General features: G+C 37.7%; 1 protein-coding gene across 1 annotated transcript in view; it reads left to right on the top strand.

Moving 5' to 3' along the window:
• Window positions 1-24468, top strand: part of Catsperb (cation channel sperm associated auxiliary subunit beta) — a 189140-nt gene that overhangs the window by 117246 nt on the left and 47426 nt on the right. Inside the window, exons 15-16 of the mRNA XM_063240997.1 lie at window positions 5695-5828; window positions 16721-16875. Coding sequence (XP_063097067.1) covers window positions 5695-5828; window positions 16721-16875 — 289 coding nt within the window. The remainder of the gene's footprint in view (window positions 1-5694; window positions 5829-16720; window positions 16876-24468) is intronic.

The raw sequence follows: 24468 nt of genomic DNA on the forward strand, positions 1-24468 counted from the left end.
GGAGTTTTATAGTTTTTTTATATATTTTCTTATTTTTGGTGGTTCATTTTGTCAGGTGTTAATTATATAATACAACTACCAATATATAGGGGGAAAGTTTAAAATTCAGTAATCTAACAGACAAGGACTGTCTACATAGATAACAATGTTCAAGTAGGACTTTTCTAGATTATTGGTAAAATTTAAGAATAATCTTAGATATCTAATTAGATCTAACAAGAATGGAAAAATACTGATTTTTCCAAGACGAGAACAAACTGGGTTTTGGAGTCTGTTTTTAATGCTGTGCTTATAAAGGATTGGAAGATAGAGCAAGATAGGGGACATTTTCAGTATTCCAAGAAGTTCCAGTGCCACTTTCCAGTCTCTGCACCTCTAAGAGTGCATTATTCTGACTTATAACACCAGAGATTAGTTTTACCTGCTTTTGAAGTACACCGAAATAAATTATACAGCATATATTCTTTGTATCTGGCTTTTGTTGGTCAACATTATGAGTATAGAATAACCCCATATTGTTGTATGTGTTCATATAGTTTCACTGCTGTACACCTAGTATTCTGTTGCATGAATACATTACTTATTTATCAATTTTACTGTTGATAAATACATTTTCATGTAGTACTTACTGTAAATACAGCAGTGATGATCATTTCTTTATTGATCTTTTGCTGAGCATATACTTTCTGTTCTGTTAGATAAACAGCTAAGGATAGACCTGCTGCATATGTTTGTTTAGCTTGTTGTAGAAAAAAATCTAAGTGCTTCCAACGGTAGTATGAAAGGATTGTATTAACTTACTCTCCTATCAGCACTGTGAAAAAGTTTTAGTTCTTGCCAACATTTCATGTTGTTAGTCTTTTTAACGCAAGCCATTATGGTGAATATGAAATGGTATCAGTAAAGATTTCATTTGCATGAGTAATATTGTTGACCATATTTTCAAATGTTCCTGGGGGATTTTCATATTGTTTTTTATAAATTGCCTCAAGTTTTTAATTCAGTTTTGATTGGATTTTCTTGCTGATTTCTATGAGTTTTTAATGTGTTATATGTAGAAGTTCTTGATTAGAAATGTGACACGAAACTATCTTCTAATAATTGGCTTATCTTTATTCTCTTCATGGTGTGATTTGAACAAAAACTATTAATTTTTAAAAGTTTAATTCATTTTTTGGTGGAGTTAGTACTTCATGCTTCTTTTATCCTGTTTATGAATTCTCACAGGAGTTGGGCATGCTGGTGCACTCCTATAATCCCACACTTGGTAGGCTGAGGCAGGAGAATCATTGCAAATTTGAGACCATCCTTGGCTACAAAGTGAGCTCAAGGCCAGTCTGAATTGCATAGCAAGATCTTGTCTCAGAAAGACCCCCCAAAAAAGGTAATTCTTGCCAGACACATGGAGCATGCCTGAAATCCCAGCACTCAAGAGGATCGCCATGGGCTACATAAGAAAGTTCAAGGCCAGCCTTCACTACACAGTGAAACTCTATCTCCAAAAAGAAAAAGAAAAAGAATTCTTTGCCTATTGCAATGTCTTGAAGATACTGTCTGTTTTGTCTAGCACCTTGGTTAGATTTCATATGTAAGCCTATGTGAAATCTCTAATTTCATGTATGCTGTGAAGTGAGTACCATTTTTCCCCTGACAGCTATCAGGGTCTCTATCCTGGCCTCAAATTGGATATGCAGGGTCCTGAGATTTTTTTTCACTTGGCAAACTTCCACTATAAAAGATGTTTTTGTAAAAATCATGGTTGTCATGTGATCAAGTATAGTTACCCGATTTGATCATATCAAGTGTTGATGTTATGGTTTGGATATTAAATGTTTCCCAAAAAAAGCCCACAATTGAAGGCTTTGTCCACAGCTTGTAATACTGTTGGAAAGTACCACTGTGAAGTGGTAGAAATTTTATGATGTAGAGCCTAATTGGAGGAAATACCATTGGAGACACATCCTTGATCCTATATCAGGACCCTGGCCTTAGCCTCATTCTCTCCCAATAGCAGCAAGCGTTTAGTGGAACCTAAGGAATATTCTTGATTGAAGCTGTAGCATTTAAATCAAACCACTCTTGGATTCTCCTCTTTGACAGTAAATACCAAACGTTTTCCCACAGAACTTTTAAGGAAAAATAATATCTCCTAAACATTTGGAACCAATTCATTATTCATATGCAAAGCCAATGGAAAGATTTGTAACCACTATATTTCACCAAATCTGAGATTCTGTTAATTATAAAGTCATTTTGTTCTAGTAACACAAAGAAAACAATGCTTCCAATTAATCTTTAACACAATGTTTTCACAGTGATTCTAAGTGACGCACGATTTGTTCTGACATTGTGTTTCCCTGGCTGTAGTTGCATTGCTTGGTGTATGATAAGACAATCATTTTGCACATATCTCAATAGCATAATGCAAAGCAATTTTCACCTTGTGGTTTTCTTCCTTTCTTAGGTCCTATAAAATAGTTGAAAATTTTTCTATAAGAAATGTAGAATTGTGGTAAATTCTTCCACAGTACTGGCCTCCTGATAAATATGTATCTTTCTGTTTAGTTTTCTTCTCTTGCTGCACACACAATAACTTTGTTCCATACCAAATTCTGCTATAACATTTCTGAAGACATTTTAAACAGCAGTAAAACTCAAAGTCCACTGTACCAATGATTCAGGAGACTCAAAGTAATAAGAATATAAATAATTGAGACAAAGTACAGTCAAACTTCCATATCTTAAGTTCCACATTCATGGATTCAACCAACCTAGAACCAAAATATTTGGTAAAGGCTAAGGCTCTGTTTGCCTAGCCATGCCTGAGGTTGTAAATTCAAACCCCAACACCAGAAAAAAATTGCATCTGTACTAACACTTGTGGTATTTCTTGTCATTATTCCCCAAATAATATAGTACAATACCTATTTACACAGCGTAGTATTAGATCTTGTAAGTTATCTAGAGACGATTTGAAGCATGCAGGTTAAGGTTATAGAAATCGTGTGTGTGTGTGTGTGTGTGTGTGTGGTACTGGAGACTGAGCTACATCTCCAACTCTGTTTTTGGTTTTTTAAATTTTGAGACAGGATCTGACTAAGGCATTAAATCGCCCGGACTGGGCTAAAACTTGTGAGTCTTCTGCTTCAGGCTCCCAGAGTTCTGGGATTACAGATGCACACCACAACTCCCAGTTTTTGTAAAACATTGTATAAATAAGTACTCTCTGCCTTTGCTATCTATAGGGTCCTAGAACAAATAACCTGCAGAAACCCGGGCACTACTATACTTTGAAGCGAGGTATTAACCATGAGTGCCACCTGGTGGACAAGTACTGTTAAGGTGCATTGATGTAAAAATTCTAAGGAAATTTTAGCTAACAGCAATATATAAAAAGAATATTATAATATACGTCATTCCTGAGTTTATGTCAGGGTTCTGTGATATTTCAGTATTAGAAAATTAATTAGTGTGGTACTACTACAGATTACAGGAGAAAAAATCCTATAATCTCAATAAATGAGAAAAAAAATATTTGATGACCCTCAGTATAATGGTAAATTATAATCATTCACTATTTTAAAACAAAACCCCCTAGCAGCCCAAAATTTTTAAAAAAGGTTATTAAAGACTATCTTGGGAGAAAACTATAGCAAATGTATAATCAAATTCATAGTAACAAAGAAGCATGCTACCACTACTCATGTTCATTACTGTGTTAGAGGAATGAATTCATTGAGAAAGCCAAGCAAAATATATAAAACATAATGCTGCAGAGGAGAAACAAGGCTGTCACTGTGACAGACGATACAATTGTGGACATAGATAACCTGAGGCTGGTCTGGCCAGAGCAGAGTAAACAGCCCAAAATATGAGGTCAGAGAGGTCAACAGGATGCAGATCATGACCCCCTTAGAGGGCACTGTGAAGACTTCAACTTTTCCTCAGGGGAAGGTTGAAGCCATTGAGAGTTTTGATTAGGGAATTAGATGAAGTGATATAATATTTGGTAGGTTGTTTGGTTTTGGTTTTTGTTGTTGTCACTGTTATTGATGTTGTTTGCAGTGAGCTACAGGTAGAATCTTGGAGACCAATCTTGGAGAATCTTAGGAGGCATAAGATACAAAAGGTAGCTTGTGTAGGGTGACGCTAATGACCATGGTCGGAAGTGATTGGATTCTATATGCAAGTAGTGCTTGATTTTAGGATGATTCAACTTAGGAGTTTTTGACTTTACAAACAGTAAGAAAGCAGTATAATTTCAATGTAATCTGTACTTCAAATCTTGAATTCTCATCTTTCCTAGTCAACAGATATTGAATACGATATTATCTTACTATACTAGGCAGCATCAGGGAGGCACAGCTGCCAACTGACCATGAGATCACAAGGGGAAACAACTGATACTTTACAGTGAGCCATGTAGATAAACTAGGACAGTAGAAAGGTTAGGTGTATTAAACACACTTTTGACTTATGATATCCTCAACTTCCAATGGGTTTATCAGGACAAAAGTCCATAAATTGAAGCACATCTGTATATACTGAAGATAGAGTCAATAGGATTTGCTGATACATTAGATATAGGTAGCATATGAAAGAAATTAAGAGTGACATCAAGGTTTTTGAATTGAACAATAGGAAGAGTGGGAATGGAGACAGTTCTCATGAGGATTATGAATTCCATTTGGATAGAGATGCCTAATCAACATTGTTCGGGAGCTATTGGTAGGCAGATATTATTAGTCTGAACTTCAAGAAAGAAAACTAGATGGGAGACTTAATTTTTTAATCATTATTTCATAAAGATAGATTTAAAATTCTAAAACTGGATAAGATCTCCAAAGACAATAGGAAAAGAAACTTAAGAATTGAATCCTAGCTGGAGATTTAGCTCAGTTGTTCAAGCACTTTCCTGGTAAGCATGAGGTTGTGAGTTTGATCCCTGGTACCAAAAAAAAAAAAAAAGAAAGAAAGAAAAGAAAAGAATTGAATCCTAGAGTGTTTCTATGCTTAGGGGTCAGAGACTAGAAAGCTTAGATACAGTGATGTGCACAAGTCAGTCTTTCTCATCTCAAGGTATGAACTTTTACTCTAGCTGCTTCCAGGAAAGAGACTCTTCCTTTTCCTCTAGGTCACTATCACTATCCTAGGCTGCTCAACTACCAGATTACTGACAGTACTTCTCAGCAATATGCTGCCCACAAAAAAAAAAAAAAAAAAAAAAAAAAAAAAACCACAGGGCACCCAGTTTGCTTCTTCGACATAATGACCCAATCTACTGACAATCCACTTGTGGTTGTCTTCTCACAGCTTTTATCTATTCAGAACCTGATTTGTTGGTTTTAGGAAGAGAAAGTACTACCAGGAAAACTAAATTCCTTTCCCTCCTGTACCCCTTAATTAAACATCCCTTATTCTGTTCTGTCTTTCACCTACTTCACTGAGCATCTTACGTAACAATGGGGATTCTGGAAAAGACTTCCTAGGGATTGAACACAGATGAACATGTATTTTGCTAATTCAGGAGTCTTGGGGCCCTACTCCTATCCCTTATTTTAAAAAGTTTTACAGGTTGTTATATTATCATAATTCAGTTTGTATTGTATCACATATTTTGTCTACGGCCATACTCCCCCGAATGTGCCTGATCGCATCTGTATTATACCACATATTCTATTTATTTCCTTACAGGACTAGAGACATATACTGAAATTGGAATTGTTAATGATACAGTTTTCACATTATACTATGATCACTTGGGATTTGTACATAAACTAACTCCAGATCACTTTGAATCCTCTGCAAACTCCAGAATTTTTGGAAAGGTCAGTAGTATATATAATGTACTGAAACGCTTTCCCTTGTTATAAGAATGTATTCCACATCCTACACACAGAATAATGGCATTTCCCTTGGAACAAATTCTTACTAATGTACTTTGCTCTGTTTAACTAAAGGAAAACCTCCATATATCTGGGAATTTCCAAAATCTCCCAGCTACATGGCAGGGTTACACAGCTACCATTTAACATCAGTTATCCTCATGCAAATGTCTTCACAGCAGAACACCAGCTCTTCTCAACTAGATCCCTTATTCCCAATGTAATGGGATTGATTTTCTGCCTCTTAAGGTCAACCTGGAAGAAACAAGTTCTGGCTCCCCTTTCTTCTTCCAGATTAACCCTACTCTTTAATTTCCTCTTTTCCTAGTGCCAACATAGAAAATTGTTCTTATCTTCATTACACTCCACTAGATGCAGATAGATCTTTATAATAACTTTAATGTGTAATATACTATTTATAAAGTAATGTAGGCCTAAGAATTCCTCATAGACATGCAGTCAGAAAGTGAACACTCATCAATATATCAGCAAATAATTTTTTGACTAGGGTTTCTCTCTGGCTTAACAAAAATTGAACAAAGAATGACTCTCATTTTAAAAGATCTTTCCAATTACAAGGCCAAGACTGCAGTTGAGAGAATGGTGTTTTCACATCCCCTGTCTGAGATGTGCTTATAGAATGACAATAGGGACAGACATGCTTGTGAGAGTGACATGTAACCACAAGCCTCCTCGCATATTCACCTGGGTCGGGCATAGATTTGCATACAAACAAAGTGAATGACATGAACAAGAAAGTAGAGCTAACCAATATAGTAGTTACCTCAATGTTTCACTAACTTCACAATTTTACCAAAAGTGCCTTGGTGCCCTTACATGCATGTTTAAAGCATTACAGTGAAAACCCTATAACCTATGGAGATTGTATACCCAGACCAAGTACAGAAACTTGTATTTAAACTTTTTATTTTAAAGAGAAAAAAAGCAGAAAAATCAAGAAGCAAATAAATCCAAAAACAACAAAACAAAGAATAATAACTATATAGATTTTCAAAACAAGATAACAGGAATTTAACAATGGCTGTTATTTTGCATAGTTATCTTCAAAATAGTTGCTCAGGCCACCATTTACAAGAATAAAACAGAACAGTAAAATGAAACAAAACATTGGGTTTCAAAAACGAGCCAGAAGGAAATCCCACATAGTTGCCACAATGCACACTGCCATCCTCCAAATAAATGCCCAGACCACCAGCCCCAGCCCTACAAAGTCAGTCAAACAATACAAGAACCAAGCTATTCTGTTCACCTCAGTAGCTATCATCTCACCCCGAGTTCCTCCGAATCAACCAGTTGCTTACGGGGTGAGTTGGGGGCACTTTTTGTCTCCCAGCCTGCATACCAGCTGGCTCACAGGAAGGCATGGTTTGGCTTCTTGATTCTCTTTCATTCATCATGGCTGTTCCAGCTCATGGGAAAGCAGAGAAACTCATGTTTAACATTCATTCTCTCTCTCTCTCTCTCTCTCTCTCTCTCTCTCTCTCTCTCTCTCTCTCATTCACTGTCTCTCTTTCTCTAAATTATGCATGAATGCTCTCTGGAAAAAATAATCACTAGCTTTTGTTATGTGGAAGGCATTTTATAGTAATTATTTATTCCCATTTTACAAAGAGAAAATTAGGCACAGAAAGGATGAATAATTACCCGGCATTACTCAACTGGTTACTGGAATCAGACATATATCCTAGGTTCCAGGGCCTATCCTTTACCCAGTCTTATTCCCAGTATTTTCCTTTTCTCAATGGGTTCCAAAAATGCAGAGACTGGGAAATAAAGCACAACAAAAATGGGTTTTGGAGGCACTATTTGATGAGTCGTTCCCCTAAACAGTCTGTACCATCTATCACCTATTTCTTGGATGCTAGCAATAAGGTCAATTCCAGTATCCCCTGTGGGGTTAGAACCCACCTCTTTTCTTACTGCTAAAAGTTCCCAAAACTGAACAGGATAAAGATCAAAAAAGGATGTGCTGAGGTAGATCAGAGAAGAAGTTCTTGTTAAAATTTGGTGAAAATACTCTTCTATAGAGTTCCTTGTCCACACTATGCTTTGTATCTTGTAAAGTTCTTTCATTAAAATACAGTTGTCAACTGTCAATACTTGACAACTTTTAAATTAGTTTACATTTCCAATAACGCATGATGAAATGAACAACTACTTTGAAGAAAAAGAGACACTACAGTACCCAGTGCTGATCCTGTAGTGTCATGATATGAAATACAGCAATACTATTATTCTTTGTTAAGAGTGATTTTAGCCTGCTTTGATTTGTTTAATCTTAACATACATGAAGATATGGATAACTGCATGTATGTGTAAGTGTATAGGATTGATAACCATATTACTAAGTTCTTGTTGGATACTTGAACAAAACTGTTTGCAGTCTTGCTGTCTGAATCCCCACTTTGTATGTTTCACTTTTGTATCTTGCATAACTATTTGTAAGAAGACAATATGTAATCATCAACTAGTGATTTCTTACTGTTTATTTTTTCTTTGAAAGTTTGTAATATTTCTACCCTTTTTCTGTTTTGTTTATTCTTTCTTTATTTAAATGAAAAAAATTAGTTTAAAAAAAAAAGATATGCTGAAATGAGCAATGGACCAAGACAAGCCAGGAGAATCACAGCCCAACCTGGACAGTTTAGAACTTAGTGAGACCCTGCCTCAAAACAAAACAAAACAAAACAAAACAAAACAAAAAATTAAAAGGGCAATAGAAGACCCTTTATTCAATCCCCAGTACTGGGGGAAGAGAGCAGGAAAAGGAAGAGAACTACAGGTCAGAAACCCAAACCAAAAGTGCCTATGTTGACTCCAAAGGAAAGTCTGTGAATCAGATGATGTGAGAGAGAGAGGACTACACAAGGAGGGACTCACTCACTTGCAGGTCTGTTACAGGAGTCTGGGAGCAGCAGCCCTCAAGTGAAGGGAGCTATGTCACAGTGCCTATTCACCAAAGAAGAAGCCAGTTCTAAACTCTGCAGCTCCTGAACTACTCACACACACAATGAAAATCCAGTCTTGGTATACCCATTCATTCCAGCCATCTCCAAAGATACAGAAATCTTCAACTGAGTCCTAACCATAAGAATTTCTTTTCAACAGAAAAATTTATTTTGCATTGTATACACGTACATATTCAGATTACACTGAAATATTACTTCAATTGATAAGTAAACAGTATCATTTTGATGTGAACTGGAAACAAATCTGTTGATAGGCCTGCAGAGGAGGAGCTGGGCAGATATGGGGTGCCCTCACCGGCCTCTCTGCGTGTCTGGAGGACTCTGGATATCTGCACCCAGACTGCTGGAGTTCCCTCAGGCTTCCAGGTGCAGTGAAGGGGAGAGGTGGGTTTGAGGCTTCCACATCAGCCTCCCCATTCCCGGCTTCACTTGGAGACCTGCTGAGCTCCCCATAGGTGGGCTGGCCCACACTACCAGCCTAGCCCAGCCTGTTTAGCTGCCCCGCCTGGCCATAGGTCTGCAGAGGAGGAGCTGGGCAGATCTGGGGTGCCCTCACCGGCCTCTCTGCGTGTCTGGAGGACTCTGGATATCTGCGCCCAGACTGCTGGAGTTCCCCCAGGCTTCCAGGTGCAGTGAAGGAGAGAGGTGGGTTTGAGGCTTCCACATGAGCCTCCCCATTCCCGGCTTCACTTGGAGACCTGCTGAGCTCCCCATAGGTGGGCTGGCCCACACTACCAGCCTAGCCCAGCCTGTTTACCTGCCGCGCCTGGCCATAGGTCTGCAGAGGAGGAACCGGGCAGATCTGGGGTGCCCTCACTGGCCTCTCTGCGTGTCTGGAGGACTCTGGATATCTGCGCCCAGACTGCTGGAGTTCCCTCAGACTTCCAGGTGCAGTGAAGGAGAGAGGTGGGTTTGAGGCTTCCACATTAGCCTCCCCATTCCCGGCTTCACTTGGAGACCTGCTGAGCTCCCCATAGGTGGGCTGGCCCACACTACCAGCCTAGCCCAGCCTGTTTAGCTGCCGCGCCTGGCCATTGGTCTGCAGAGGAGGAGCTGGGCAGATCTGGGGTGCCCTCACCGGCCTCTCTGCGTGTCTGGAGGACTCTGGATATCTGCGCCCAGACTGCTGGAGTTCCCTCAGGCTTCCAGGTGCAGTGAAGGGGAGAGGTGGGTTTGAGGCTTCCACATCAGCCTCCCCATTCCCGGCTTCACTTGGAGACCTGCTCAGCTCCCGATAGGTGGGCTGGCCCACACTACCAGCCTAGCCCAGCCTGTTTAGCTGCCGCGCCTGGCCATTGGTCTGCAGAGGAGGAGCTGGGCAGATTTGGGGTGCCTGCATCGGCCTCTCCATGTGTCTCGAGGACTCTGGATATCTCTGCAACCAGGGAGGGTCCACAGGTTCCTGAAGCACTGTGGCCTGTGGTGAGTACCCTAACCCAGCTGCGATTGAAGACCTGTGGAGCTTCCAAGGGGCAGGTGGGCGCACAGTGTCCCTGAGGCCCAGCTTGTCTGGAACTGCGGAGTTCTGAGCAGGCAGAGGAGGGCCACTGGTTCTGTAGGCCTAATGGCTTGGAGTAGCGCGGCACCAGAGTCTCAGTAGCTCCAAACATAGAAGGGGATTTTCAACAGATCCTGAGGAAGCTTTCAAATAACACTTGAAACACAGAAATATAGGAAAATGACAAAACGAAAGACCAAATTACAACCTCAAACCTCCAGCCCATCTCAAGAAACCCTAGGAGCGATGTATATAGAAGAAAATATATCCCATCCACCTCATATATCGGACACAATAGCCACTGAAATTGACAAGCAACTCCAGGAAGCTTTAAAGAAATTCAAACTCGAAATAATCTCCCAGATAAAAGAAGAAATGATAAAAGAAATGAAAGAGATTCTAAATATATCTAAAGAAAACACAGATAAAAAATTGGAGGAACTAAACAAAAAGATAGAATCCCTAGACGAGCAATATAAGAAACAAACAGAATACATAATGCAGATGCACAGAGATATACAGGAAATAAAAAACTCCACTGAAAGTTGTAAAAACCGCCTTAATGAAAGTGAAGATAGAATTTCAGACCTTGAAGACAGGATTGCAGCTAGTGAACAGGAAAGGAAAGATCTTTTGAAAATAACAAGGAACCAGGAAACAACAATTCAACAACTGCAAGACGATGCAAAGAAGAATAACATAAGAATGATAGGGATTAATGAAAGAGAGGGAGACAACATGAAGGATGTCAGGAGGATATTTAGAGAAGTAATAGCTGAAAATTTCCCAAGCATGAGATCAGAAACTGACATCAGGATCAGTGAAGCATATAGAACTCCAAACAGTCATAACCAAAATAAAACTACACCCAGACATATAATAATCACCATCCCAGAAATCCAACACAAGAATAGATTATTAAAAGCTGTCAGAGAGAAAAGACAAATCACTTATAAAGGAAAACCTATCAGAATCACAGCAGACTTCTCAGCACAAACGATAAAGTCAAGAAGAGCATGGAGTGAAATATTCCAGATCCTAAAGCAAAATGATTTCCAACCAAGACTGATATATCCTGCAAAACTATCATTCAAAATAGATGGTGCAATACGATACTTCCATGACAAAGAACAGCTGAAGAACTTCATGAACACCAAACCAACCCTGCAAAAAATATTGAAAGACAGTTTAGATACACAAAGGAAAAAACCACTAAGCAAAGCAAATAATTAAACAGAACCGAAAGATAAAGATGCAACAGCAGAGAGATAACATTCCTACAATTAACCAGCATTTAACAGTAATAACCACTAATGTAAATGGTCTCAATGCACCAATCAAAAGAAACAGACTAGCAGAATGGATCAAGAAACAAAATCCAACCATATGCTGTTTACAGGAAACCCATCTAACCCAGAAAGATACTCACAGACTGAAAGTCAAAGGATGGAAAACAATTCTTCATGCAGCAGGAATCCAAAAAAAGGCAGGAGTAGCCATTCTGTTTGCAGACAATGTGAACTTTAAACCAACAATGACCATAAAGGACAAAGAAGGTCACTACATACTCGTAAGGGGAAAACTCCAAGAGGAAGAGATAACTATCTTAAATATATACGCACCAAACTCCAGAGCACCCAGTTATATAAAACAATTATTAACAGAAATGAAAACTCAAATTATCAGTAACACAATTGTAACAGGAGACCTTAATACACCACTGACACCAAGGGACAGATCAACCAGACAGAAAATGAGCAAAGAAATAACAGAACTGAATCATACCTGTGAACAAATGGGTTTGATAGATATTTACAGAATGTTCCACCCAACAACATCAGAATACACATTCTTCTCAGCAGTACATGGATCATTTTCTAAAATAGACCATATATTAGCTCACAGAACATATTTAAGCAAATGCAAAAGAGTTGAAATCATCCCTTGCATATTATCGGATCATAGCGCTCTGAAATTAGAAATTAATGACAAAGGATACTGCAAAAATTCCGCAAACACATGGAAACTAAATAACACACTCTTGAGTAATCAGTGGGTCACAGAAGAAATTAAAGAAGAAATTAAACAATACCTAAAAGAAAATGAAAATGCAGATACAACTTACCGGAATCTGTGGGATGCAATGAAAGCCGTTCTGAGAGGAAAATTTATTGCACTGAGTTCCCACATCAGGAAAACAGAACGAATACAAATAAATAACTTGATGCTACACCTCAAACAGCTAGAAAAAGAAGAGCAAGTCAAGCCCAAAGCCAAGAGAAGAGAGGAAATTATAAAAATCAGAGCAGAAATCAATGCAATAGAGACTAAGAAAACAATCCAAAGAATCAACGAATCAAAGAGTTGGTTCTTTGAAAGAATAAATAAAATCAATAAGCCCCTAGCCAACCTTATTAAAAAAAGGAAACAAAAAGCTCAAATTCATGCAATAAGAAATGAAAAAGGAGAAATCACTACAGACCCAATAGAAATACAGAGGATCATCAACACCTATTTCGAAAACCTCTACTCTCAAAAGTTTGATAACACAGAAGAAATAGACAGATTCTTAGAAGCATATGAAGTACCAAAGCTAGATCAAGAGGATATAACCCAATCTCTGCTAATGAAATTGAGAATGTAATTGGGTCCTTGCCCACCAAGAAGAGCCCAGGCCCAGATGGATTCACTGCAGAATTCTACAAGAAATATAAAGAAGACCTAATGCCGACACTCCTCAAACTATTCAATGAAATTGAAAGGGAAGCAATCCTTCCTAAGTCATTCCTGGAAGCAAATATTACTCTAGTACCAAAACCTGAGAAAGACCCAACTATAAAAGAGACCGATCTCCCTAATGAACACAGATGCAAAAATCCTCAATAAAATATTGGCAAATAGGATCCAGCAAATCATCAAGAAGATTATACACCATGACCAAGTGGGATTCATCCCAGGAATGCAAGGATGGTTCAACATATGCAAATCAATAAATGTAATCCACCATATCAATAAAGCCAAAAATAAGAATCACATGATCATCTCTATAGATGCAGAAAAAGCCTTCGATAAGGTCCAACACTTATTCATGATAAGAACTTTACAGAAAATTGGAATAAATGGTCTTTACCTCAATATAATAAAGGCCATTTATGACAAACCAACAGCCAGCATCATACTAAATGGCCAAAAATTGAAAGCCTTTACTTTAAAATCGGGTACAAGACAAGGATGTCCTTTATCACCACTCCTATTTAATATAGTACTGGAAGTACTAGCCAGAGCAATTAGGCAAGAAAGAGAAATAAAAGGGGTAAAGATAGGAAAAGAAGAAGTTAAATTATCATTGTTTGCAGATGACATGATACTCTACATAGAAGACCCCCTAAACTCCATTGAAATACTCTTAGATACAATAAATAAATTCAGTAATGTGGCTGGATACAAAATCAATACTCAGAAATCAATAGCATTCCTATACACGAACAACAAAATTACAGAGAGGGAAATAAGAGAAACTGGACTATTCACATTAGCAAGCAAAAAAATGAAATATTTAGGAATTACTCTTACGAAAGAAGTGAAAGACTTATACAGTGAAAATTATAATACACTGAAAAAGGAAATTGAAGATGATCTCAGAAAATGGAAAGACATCCCTTGCTCATGGATAGGAAGAACAAACATTGTGAAAATGGCCATTCTCCCAAAACTGTTATACAGATTCAATGCAATCCCAACAGAAATACCATCAACATACCTTATAGATCTAGAGAAATCACTCCTAAATTTCATCTGGAACCAGAAGAGACCTAGAATCGCAAAGGCAATTCTAAGCAGCAAAGACAAAGCAGGAGGCATCACAATCCCTGACTTGAAGTTATACTACAAAGCAACAGTAGTAAAATCAACATGGTATTGGAATCAAAACAGAGCTGAAGATCAGTGGAATAGATTAGAAGATACAACCACAACTACGAACACACTCAACCACCTTATTTTTGATAAAGGAGCCAAGCAGGTTCACTGGAAGAACGACAGTCTCTTTAATAAATGGTGCTGGAAAAACTGGCTCTCCATTTGCCGAAAACTAAAGCTAGACCCATGTCTATCACCATGTACTAAATTAAAATCTAAATGGATCAAAGATCTGAATATTAAAACAGAAACACTAAATCTATTGGAAGACAAAATAGGTAGAAACCTTGGAGACATAGGAGTAGGTAAAGAATTCATGAACAGGACTCAAACCGCACGGGAAATACTTCCCAGAATCAATAACTGGGACCACTTCTTATTAAAAAGTTTCTGCATGCCAAAAGAAATCTCCAGCATAGTGAAAAGAAAACCCACAAACTGGGAAAAGATTTTAGTGAACTCTCTCTCAGACAAGGGCCTCTTGTCTAAAACATATAAAGAATTAAAGAAACTCAGACCTCCGAAATTCAAAGATCCAATCCAAAAATGGGCATCTGAGATGAATATGCAATTCTCAGATGAAGAAATGCAAATGGCAAATAAATACATGAAAAAATGCTCATCATCATTGGTCATTAGAGAAATGCAAATTAAAACCACACTGAGATACCATCTCACTCCTGAAAGAATGGCCAGGATCAAGAAAACCGACAACAAATGCTGGAGAGGCTGTGGGGAAAAAGGAACTCTCCTGCACTGCTGGTGGGAGTGTAGACTGGTACAGCCTTTGTGGAGATCTGTCTGGAGATTTCTCAAAAAGTTGGGACTGGAAATCCCATTTATTCCAGCTATTCCACTTCTAGGCATATTCCCAGAAGAACTGAAAGCATCATACCACAGTGATATATGTGCACCTATGTTTATAGCAGCACAATTTGTAATCGCCAGATCTTGGAAACAACCCAAGTGCCCATCAACTGAGGAATGGATAAAAAAGTTGTGGTATTTCTATACAATGGAGTATTATTCAGCTATAAAGAAGGATCACATTGAGATATTTATCAATAAATGGGCGCAGCTTGAGACCATACTCATTAGTGAAATAAATAAATCTCGCATGTGTCAATACCGAATAGTTTCCCTAATGTAAATAATGATTCAAATATATAAAAATATGTGGTAATCATGATTCCCCATTAGGTGGCCTTGAAGCCTTATAAAGTTTTCACTCATTAATTAGAAAGGCTTTATTCTGGGCTTCTTGATATGAAAATATTTGAAGCTAGAGTATATGAAGTTTTATCCAAATATTTCAAGGAAAAAGACACTATGGTAACTACTATTAAGTCAGGTTATAAGGTGGTGAAGTACTAGGTTGTTGAAACAGTCATGCTGTGACCTCTATTGTTATATTGTTGTGTCCTGTTTTATCTCAATCTCCCCCTTATTGTTTCAAAAAAAATTATTTAGTCATTTCTTATGTTTGTCTTAATTAAAGAAAAAATTCAAAAAAATTAGGATATATAAATAGTAACTCTTTTCGATTTCCTATTAACTTGTTTTGAAGTCCTGTAGTACTCCCACGATCTTGTTTTGACTGATTAGACTCTGTTCCATTCTATATGATAGTATCAAGTTTGAAGACATAGGCAACTACTTTGAAGACAATAAGATTCACTAAGATACCCATTCTGGTTTGACTATTGTCTTCTTTGGAAGTCCTGTAATGTTTACAATGCCTAAGTTTTATTGTCTTGTTCTCTACTGTTTTGTCCAACTTTATAATATCTAATAAGATAGACAATTCTTTTTAAGGAAACAAGGGACAACGTTGATAACCATTGTTGATAAACTTGTACTCTGTTCTACACCATGTGCTATGTCTATCCTTGGTATTGACTGACAGCTTTGTTTTGCCATATTTGACTGTATTCTTCCCCCCCCCCAAAAAAAGTAATAAGCACTAAGGAGTAATAAAATCCAAGATGTGTAAATTTTGTTGTAAAAAAGAGAGGGGAAAAAAAAAAGAAAAAGAGCTCTAACGGATATAACAGCAAGTGTGTTTGGGGGTGTTAAATAGCTGACTTTATCAATGTTTTTGGAACATTGAACACAGCTGTTTGCAGTCTCCCTGTTTGAATGTCCACCTTGTGTTCTTTGATACTGTGATTTGAGGAACTATTTTCAAGAAGATAGTGTGTAATCTACTAGCAGGTGATTTCTTACTGTTATGTTTTTTTTGTTTTGTTTTGTTTTGTTTTGTAGTTCTGTATTGCGTGTACCCTTACGCCGCTTTGGTTTGTTTTGTGTTTTTCTCTTTTTCCTCTTAAATAAAAAAAAAAAAAAGAAACAAATCTGTTATTTGAATTTTGCCACAATTGAAGTATAAAATCATTTAAATGCAGTATTTTCCTTTTTTCTAATGCCAGGTTCCTGATATGGGCTTTGAGACTGCACTTGCTATGCAGTATATCTCCCCTGATGAAGTACTCTTTTTTGCCTATGTACCTCAAAATGAACCTCAGCAAACTATACACACCAAGAATTTCAACAATATGCATTTTGGAAAATTGATACATTCCAGGTAATTAGTGATTAGATTGGTTTTTACATTCTGAATTTTGAACCTACTTGTTTCAATAATTTTCTTTTTTTATTTAAAGAAAAAAGGCAAAACAGAAAAAGGGTAGAAATAATACAGAATTTCAAAAAAAAGTAAGAAATCACTATTTAATAAATTATATATTGTTATCTTAGAAGTAGTTGCTTGTCAGAAACTAAATTTGCTGACACTTTGATTTTCGACTACCCATCCTCCAGAACAGTGAGAAATACATTTCTGTTGTCTCTAGACTTCCCTGTTTATGGTATTTTGTTACAGGAGTCTAAACAGATGGAACCATTCACTCTGTCCAAATGAATGTACCCTGTTCTTCTGAGGTAGAAATCTGTATATGATATGTGCATTGAGCTATCATTACATGTCTTGTCCCATGTCACTGTGCTATATACATCAGGCAGCTCACTTGGAGGGGAGACGAAAATAGGAAACATAAATAACACAAAAATGCTGATAGTATTTTTTCACTAGAACTATAGAACTTTCTGTCTCTATAGCAAACATCAGTGATCTCTAGAATTATTTTTTAGATACCTTTTTAGTGGTGTGGCTTTCCACATAAATTCATGACATCAATACATGACATTCCAGACTTTGTAGAAAACTTATGATATCACTTTTTAAAAGATTAACATATGAATACAATCTCAATACTAATATTAACTTCTTATATTCAAATTATGTTTTTTTAAAAAACTGATCATTCTCTTGAGGATTAGAATATTTAAAAATGGGAATAGCACATCTGTGATAAGAGCCTATTACTTTGCTCTATTTGAGAAACTAGAGAAATATAGAAAGGTTAGCTCCAAAGCAGGAAATACGAGCAAAAAGCCAGGAACAAGGATCAGGAGAAAAACTAAAACTTCAATTTGATATGCCAAAGATTTGGGACCCCAAAGTTATGATGTCAGCAAGAGGCCAAAGTCAGATATCTAGGTAGTCAGAGGCAAGGAAGGGTGAGAATTCATTAATTTATTCCACACTGGACTTCTTGCAAGGCATAATGTTAGGTGCTGTGATGGAAAAAAAATCATCAAGCCTGTGCAAGTGCGAGCCCAGGAAGCACACAAATAGGTTTACAGTTTACTTAAATCCATAACCAATAGAGGTTCAGAACTGAGAGTATTCTGAACAAGGGTTGAGCTCTCATTCAGAGAACTTTGTAAGGTTCCTTTTGGAGTAACATCTAAGTTCCTTCCTAGCATTCAAAAGGCCCTTCCTCATCAGGCTTCAGTCTTTCAAATCTACAGTAAAATCACTGTGGTTTTCTTTGGTTTTTCTAACACATGTCCTGTTGGCCCAAGAACTTTTCTGGTATTGGATAGTTCCTTCTAAAAGTTGCTCACTGATTAACTTTACTGGGTTCCTGTTGCTCCAAACAAAGAATTGGACAAAACAAGAAAAAAAGCAGTGCAGAGTTTATTCAATAAAGTAAAAGTGAAGAATGAGAGAAAAACTGGCTTTGCAGAACAAGTCAAGTCTAAAAAGTAACATAAAATGACACTGTGTAGGAAGTAGGGCAGGCTGCTCTGAGTAAAGTTGGGATAGCAATCTCCTCTTGACATCTGTGTCCTTATATGTTGTCCAAATCCCCGGGAAACCTCAAGAAATTCTATATACATGTGCTGAGAGGCAATGCTGGGATCCCATGCCTCAGGCCGAGGTCAGGTCCTATGGAAAACATGCTCAAATTCTTGACAGAAGGGAACTGCTCTAGCATAGGTAGCAGGATCTTTGTGATTAACAGGTCATTCTCCCAGCCAGCTCTGCCACACCCTAATCTTCTATCTCATTTTCACCTTTTCTTCTTCCTCATTCTAATCTTTTCTTGAGAACTTATTTGGATTTCTAGCCAGGGAGCACAGCTACTCATATACACTTGCTGGAGGAAAGGGTCCTCCTCTGTTGGTCCTCCTCTTCAACCAAGTGCCCAGCTTCAGGAGGGGTACACACAAAGCACTGAGGAAGGAAGGGGACACCCACCTAGCCAGCCAAATCAACACTGGGGTGAGACTGTAGCCATATGACCCTCACAGCCTTGAATATTTTCTTAAGCATTAGAATTGAGAGAGAGAGAGAGAGAGAGAGAGAGAGAGAGAGAGAGAGGGATGGGGGGGTAGAAAGGCAGGAAGGAAAGAAGAAAAGAAAGACTATGTAGAAGGATAAGAAGTCCTCCTCGCGCAGCCACCTAGAATCCCTTGATATGGGCAATGCCACTCTTACTACTCTTAGAACTAGTGACAGTTACTCCAAATCCCCTCTGCACCTGAAAGTCTAGCATAGTGTTGGGAGGTGTCTCAATTACTTTTCTCGTTGCTGGGAGAAAATACCTGACACTCAAAATTAAAGAGGAAAAGTTTGATTTAGTTTACAGTTTATAGAGGTTTCGGTCCGTAATCAGCTGTCTCCAAAGTAGGGTGGCGTGGGAGAGGGGCAACAGTTCACGGTGGTGAAAGACAGCAAAAGCAACAAGGGCAAAAAGGGAAAGAGCGTGCTGCTCGTCCTTCCTTACATTATGTGCAGGCTACCCACCTTAGCACAGGTGTAGAACCCACACCATCGTCATACCTTCCTCTTGCGCAGGCTGAGGATGTTTATAAAGTGAGGAGCCTGGCCCCCTCTGAGTCAAACTGGAAATGCGGTCACTGTGTCTCCTGAGACGATGACATGAAAACAAGAGGCCCAGGCTTAACAGGCTGTCTTGAAAACCCATCCTACCATGAAGCTTTGGGATGACATCCAGATACAAACCATAATAGAGGGCCTTCATTTCTTCAGCAGTTCCTCTGGGCAGTATTCCTTTAGTTTTCTGCCTCTCCTCTACTCTGGCACTGCCTTTGTCTCCTGAAAATAAGCATCATCTGAATTTCGTGTTGAGATTTTTTTTTTAATTTTATACCTTTAATATGTGTACATCAAAATGTATTATTTGGTTTAGCTTCATGTTCCTTCTTAGACTTGATCTGTTCACACAACATGATGCTTTTTAAGTATTTTGTGTGCTTCTAAAATTGCTCCATATTGACAGGTGTAATTCACACACATGAATATACCACAATTTATTTAGTTATTCCCCTATTGTAATAGCTTGACTCTTTTAGTTTTTAAGTTTTTCTTCTGTCTAGAACTGATTTGCTGTATAGTATAGAAATCTATACTATTTTGTCTCTTGCTGAGACAAAATACCCAACATCCAAAATTAAGGAAGGAAAGGTATATTTAGCTCACTGTTTGTAAACATTTCAGTCCATAATCAGCTGTCTTCAAAGCAGGCTGGCACAGCACAAGAAAAACACTTCAAAGTGGCAGAAGGCAGCAGAAGCAGCAAGAGCAAAAGGGGCGATAAGCCTCTTCTCCTTCCTCATATTGTAAGCCAGCTACCACCGCTCCCCCAGCAGAGTCCGGGTAGCGCTCAGATCACCTCCATGCCTTCCCCTTGCAAAGGCTGAGGCTGTTTACAAAATAAAGACTCTGGCTCCCTGCTGAGTCATTCTGTTATACTTCTAAACTTCTCAAGTTGACATAATGTATCAACCATTAAAATTTACCCCTCAACAACTTGGTAACCAGACACATTTCTGTAACCCAGTTTCCAAATATAAAAATATGCATATTCTTATCACTTCACAGCTTGAATATTATAGCACAGATTTTTTTCTTTTTTTGTCTTTTTCGTTTTTATCGGTACCAGGGATCGAACTCACGACTGCCTGCTTGCAAGGCAGGCACTTAGGCCGCTGAGCTAAATCCCCAGCCCCTATAACACAGATTTAACAATCCTTATGAACCAGTATTAAGTCTATCAACATTTTATTACATTAGAACCATAACAATTTGCCCCTGCCTCCCAAAGACGCATGTAAGTTCCGTTATGCAAGAGGCATTTAGTCCATCTGCAAAAGTCGCCAAAGTCCTAACAGTTTCAGAAAGGTCCAAGTCCCAAGTCAAGATGTAAGGCAAACTATTAGCTGCAAACCCCCATACAAATAAAAGCAAAGTTAAACACTTCCAACATTCAGTGGCACAAAATAAACATTTTCATTCCAAAAGTTACAAACAGAGGAATACAAAGAATTAGGATCACAGCAAGTCCAAAATCCAGCAAGGCAAACATTAAGCCCTGTAGTTCCATGTCCAGAATCTGAAGCAATCTGTGGCAAACTGAGCTTAAAAGGGCTTGTGTGGTTCTGCCACGAAGACACTTCTGGTGGTTACAGCACCCATGGCTTCAATCTTAGACCTGTTTTGCCCCCTCCTTGCAGCTTTCCTTAATGATCCACCTTCCTTGCTTTTCCACACTTCTGGGGTCTCCATTGCACCTTCTGCTGCACACTAGCAGCTTCACATATTGCAGAGATATACTGGCTGGCCTCCTAGGCCTTCTGAAATCAAGGTGGAAGCCTTTATAACCCTATTAACTCATACATTCTGCAGACACCTAACATCAGCACCATATGGATGATGCCAAGGTCTGCTGCCAGCTGGAGCAGTAGCCAGCTTTCCTCTCTCTTGGCTGTAGAGGTTGAGTGCCCAGACTGCTGAGCACTCTGAATCCAATTCTAACAAACAAATTTTCTATGCCACTGCCATTCTGGAATGTAGCACTCTGCAACTTTCTCCCCAAAGCACTCTTTCACTTTTGCAGCTTTGAGGCTGCAAAGGGTTGATATTTGCTGCTTCTCTGACACCCTCAGGGCATCTTTTATATTCTGTTCCTTCTCAGTAATGGAGATCTCTTCAGCTCTATTTTTGTAGTCCACAGCATTACTGGAACTTTCTTTCTGGCCAAACTACATTTTAAGTCATTCTGCTGGGCTTTTTGCTTTTGATTCTCAACATATATATGGACAAAAGCCCCTAACAATAGCCATGCCACAGCCTCAACATTCAACTGCTTTGAAATTTCTTCTTCCAGATTAATTAGTCCATCACCCTTAATCTTAGTCACAGGCAAATGCTCTGGACATGAGCAAAATACAGACAAACTTTTTGCCAAACCATAACATACATCAACTAGAGTCCAGCACCCCTTGCAGCCCTTCTTCTCAGCAGAAACCTCCAAAGCCTGGTGTTTACTGGAGGATTTTTGTCAGCCTTCTGGTCTTCTGCACTCTGACCAGAATCTCCCATACAGAACAACCTAAGACATTCCAGCACTACTTTTTTTTAAATCCATTTATTGCAAAGAAAAAAATAGAAAAAAAAATGAAATTTCAAAACACATCAATCAGGGAGCTACAATAGTACACATAATATGCCTTGTCTTTATCAAATCATTCACCAGAGCACAAGATATCTGCATTCAATTGTCCAAACAATAACAGCACAAATCTTTCTCTTCCATGACCTCAGAGAAGTCAGTAGTATAATTATCTTAACTATCTTTTTTATGTGTATACATGTACATATACATATGTTGTTTCTTTCAGTTTCTCACACTAGTGAGACAATATGATGTTTACATATGGGTATGATTTATTTCACGTATGAGTATGTTCTCAAGTTGCATCCATTTATCTATAAATTTTCCAGTTTATCTTTTATGGCTAAGTAGTACTTCATTGTATAAAAAGACCACATCTCTTTTTATCTATTCCTCAATGGATGGGCATTTAGGTTCTTTCCAAGATCTTCCTATTATAAATTGTGCTGCTATAAACATGGATGCACATATATCACTGTGGTATATTGTTTTGTGTTCTTTTGGGAAGACACCCAGAAAGGGAATAGCTGGGTCAAATGGAAACTCTAGTCCTAGTTTTTTGTTTGTTTGTTTTTTTATGTGTACAAAACATGCATTTATTCACAGCATTCTTCCACAGGTAAATATTAAACTTACTTGTATATAGGATATATTTCCTATGAAAGTAAAATCCTGGTTAATTGAGTACATTTTACACTGTGCATATTTCATCTGCAAGGAAGATATGCAATTAGTGTAATTTTATTTTTTTTAATTTTATTTAAAAGGAAAAAGAGACAAAACAAAGCAAAACAAAGCGGTGTAAGGGTACAAGTAATACAGAACTAAAAAAAAAAAAAAACACACACACACACACACAGAAATCACCAGTTAATAGATTACACATTATCATCTTAGAGATAGTTGCTCAAGTCACAGTATCAAAGCATACAAAGTGGACATTCAAACAGTGAGTCTGTAAACAGTTGTGTTCAATGATCCAACCAAAAACATTAATATGGTCATCTATTTAACACCCCTAAACACACTTGCAGTTGTATCCTTTAGAGCACTTTTTTTTCCTCTCTTTTTTACAACACAATTTACACATGTTGGGTTTTATTACTCCTTAGTTCTTATTACTTTTTTTTTTGGGAAGAGAATAAAGTCAAATATGGCCAAACAAAGCTGTCAGTCAAAACCAAGGATAGACATAGCACATGATATAAAAACAGAGTACAAGGTTAACAACAATGGTTACCATTATGCCTCTTGCTTCCTTAAAAAGAATTGTCTATGTCATTAGGTATTATAAAGTTGAACAAAACAGTACAGAACAAGACCAATAAAACCTAAACCTTGTAAACATTACAGGACTTCCGAAGAAGATAATAGTCAAACCAGAATGGGCATCATAGTGAATCGTATTGCCTTCAAAGTAATTGCCTATACCCTCAAACTTGATACTATCATACAGAATGGAACAGAGCCTAATCAGTCAAAACAAGATAGTGGGAGTATTACAGGGCTTCAAATCAAGTTAATAGGAAATCAAAAAAGTTACTATACTATATCCTGCTAATTTTTTTTATTTTCCCCTTAATTAAAAAAATCATAAAAAATAACTAAATAATTTTTTTAATAAATAAGGGAGAGATTTAGATAAAAGAGGACATGCAACATAACAATACAGGTCAAAGCATGACAGTTTCAGCAACCTAGTGCTTCACCACCAAATAATCCTACTTAATAGTAGTTACCATAGTGTCTTTTTCCTTGAAATATTTGAATATAACTTCGTATACTATAGCTGCAAATATATCAAGTCAGGGTAAAACCATTCAAGTGGATGAAAGCATTGTAGGGTATTTACAACCAGCTAACAGAAAACGAACAATGGTTTCTATATTATCTCTTTGCCTATAACAATTTTTGTTTATACTATCACACATAATAAAATCCAGCAAGATACATCATGATAAAACCAATGGAGACAGAAGAGCACCAGTTTAGTGGGACTTCAAAACAAGATGATAGTAAATCAGCACTAGCTATTAAGACAACTTATTTTCTTCAAAATAGCTGTACCTTTCATCACAGGCAATAATATCAAGCAGCTCAGAATAAAGCCATTCCAATTAATAAGTGAAAACTTTATAAGGCTTCAAGGCCACATAATGGGGAATCATGATTACCACATACTTTTATATATTTGAATCATTACTTACATTAGGGAAACTATTTGGTATTCACACTTGTGAGATTGATTTATTTCACTTATGAGTATGGTCTCAAGTTGTGCCCATTTATTAATAAATATCTCAATGTGATCCTTCTTTATAGCTGAGTAATACTCCATTGTATAGAAATAC

The sequence above is a fragment of the Cavia porcellus genome, unplaced genomic scaffold (assembly GCF_034190915.1).
Source record: "Cavia porcellus strain 051 isolate PalLab524CR breed Dunkin Hartley unplaced genomic scaffold, mCavPor4.1 scaffold_31, whole genome shotgun sequence".
Taxonomy (NCBI): Eukaryota; Metazoa; Chordata; class Mammalia; order Rodentia; family Caviidae; genus Cavia; species Cavia porcellus.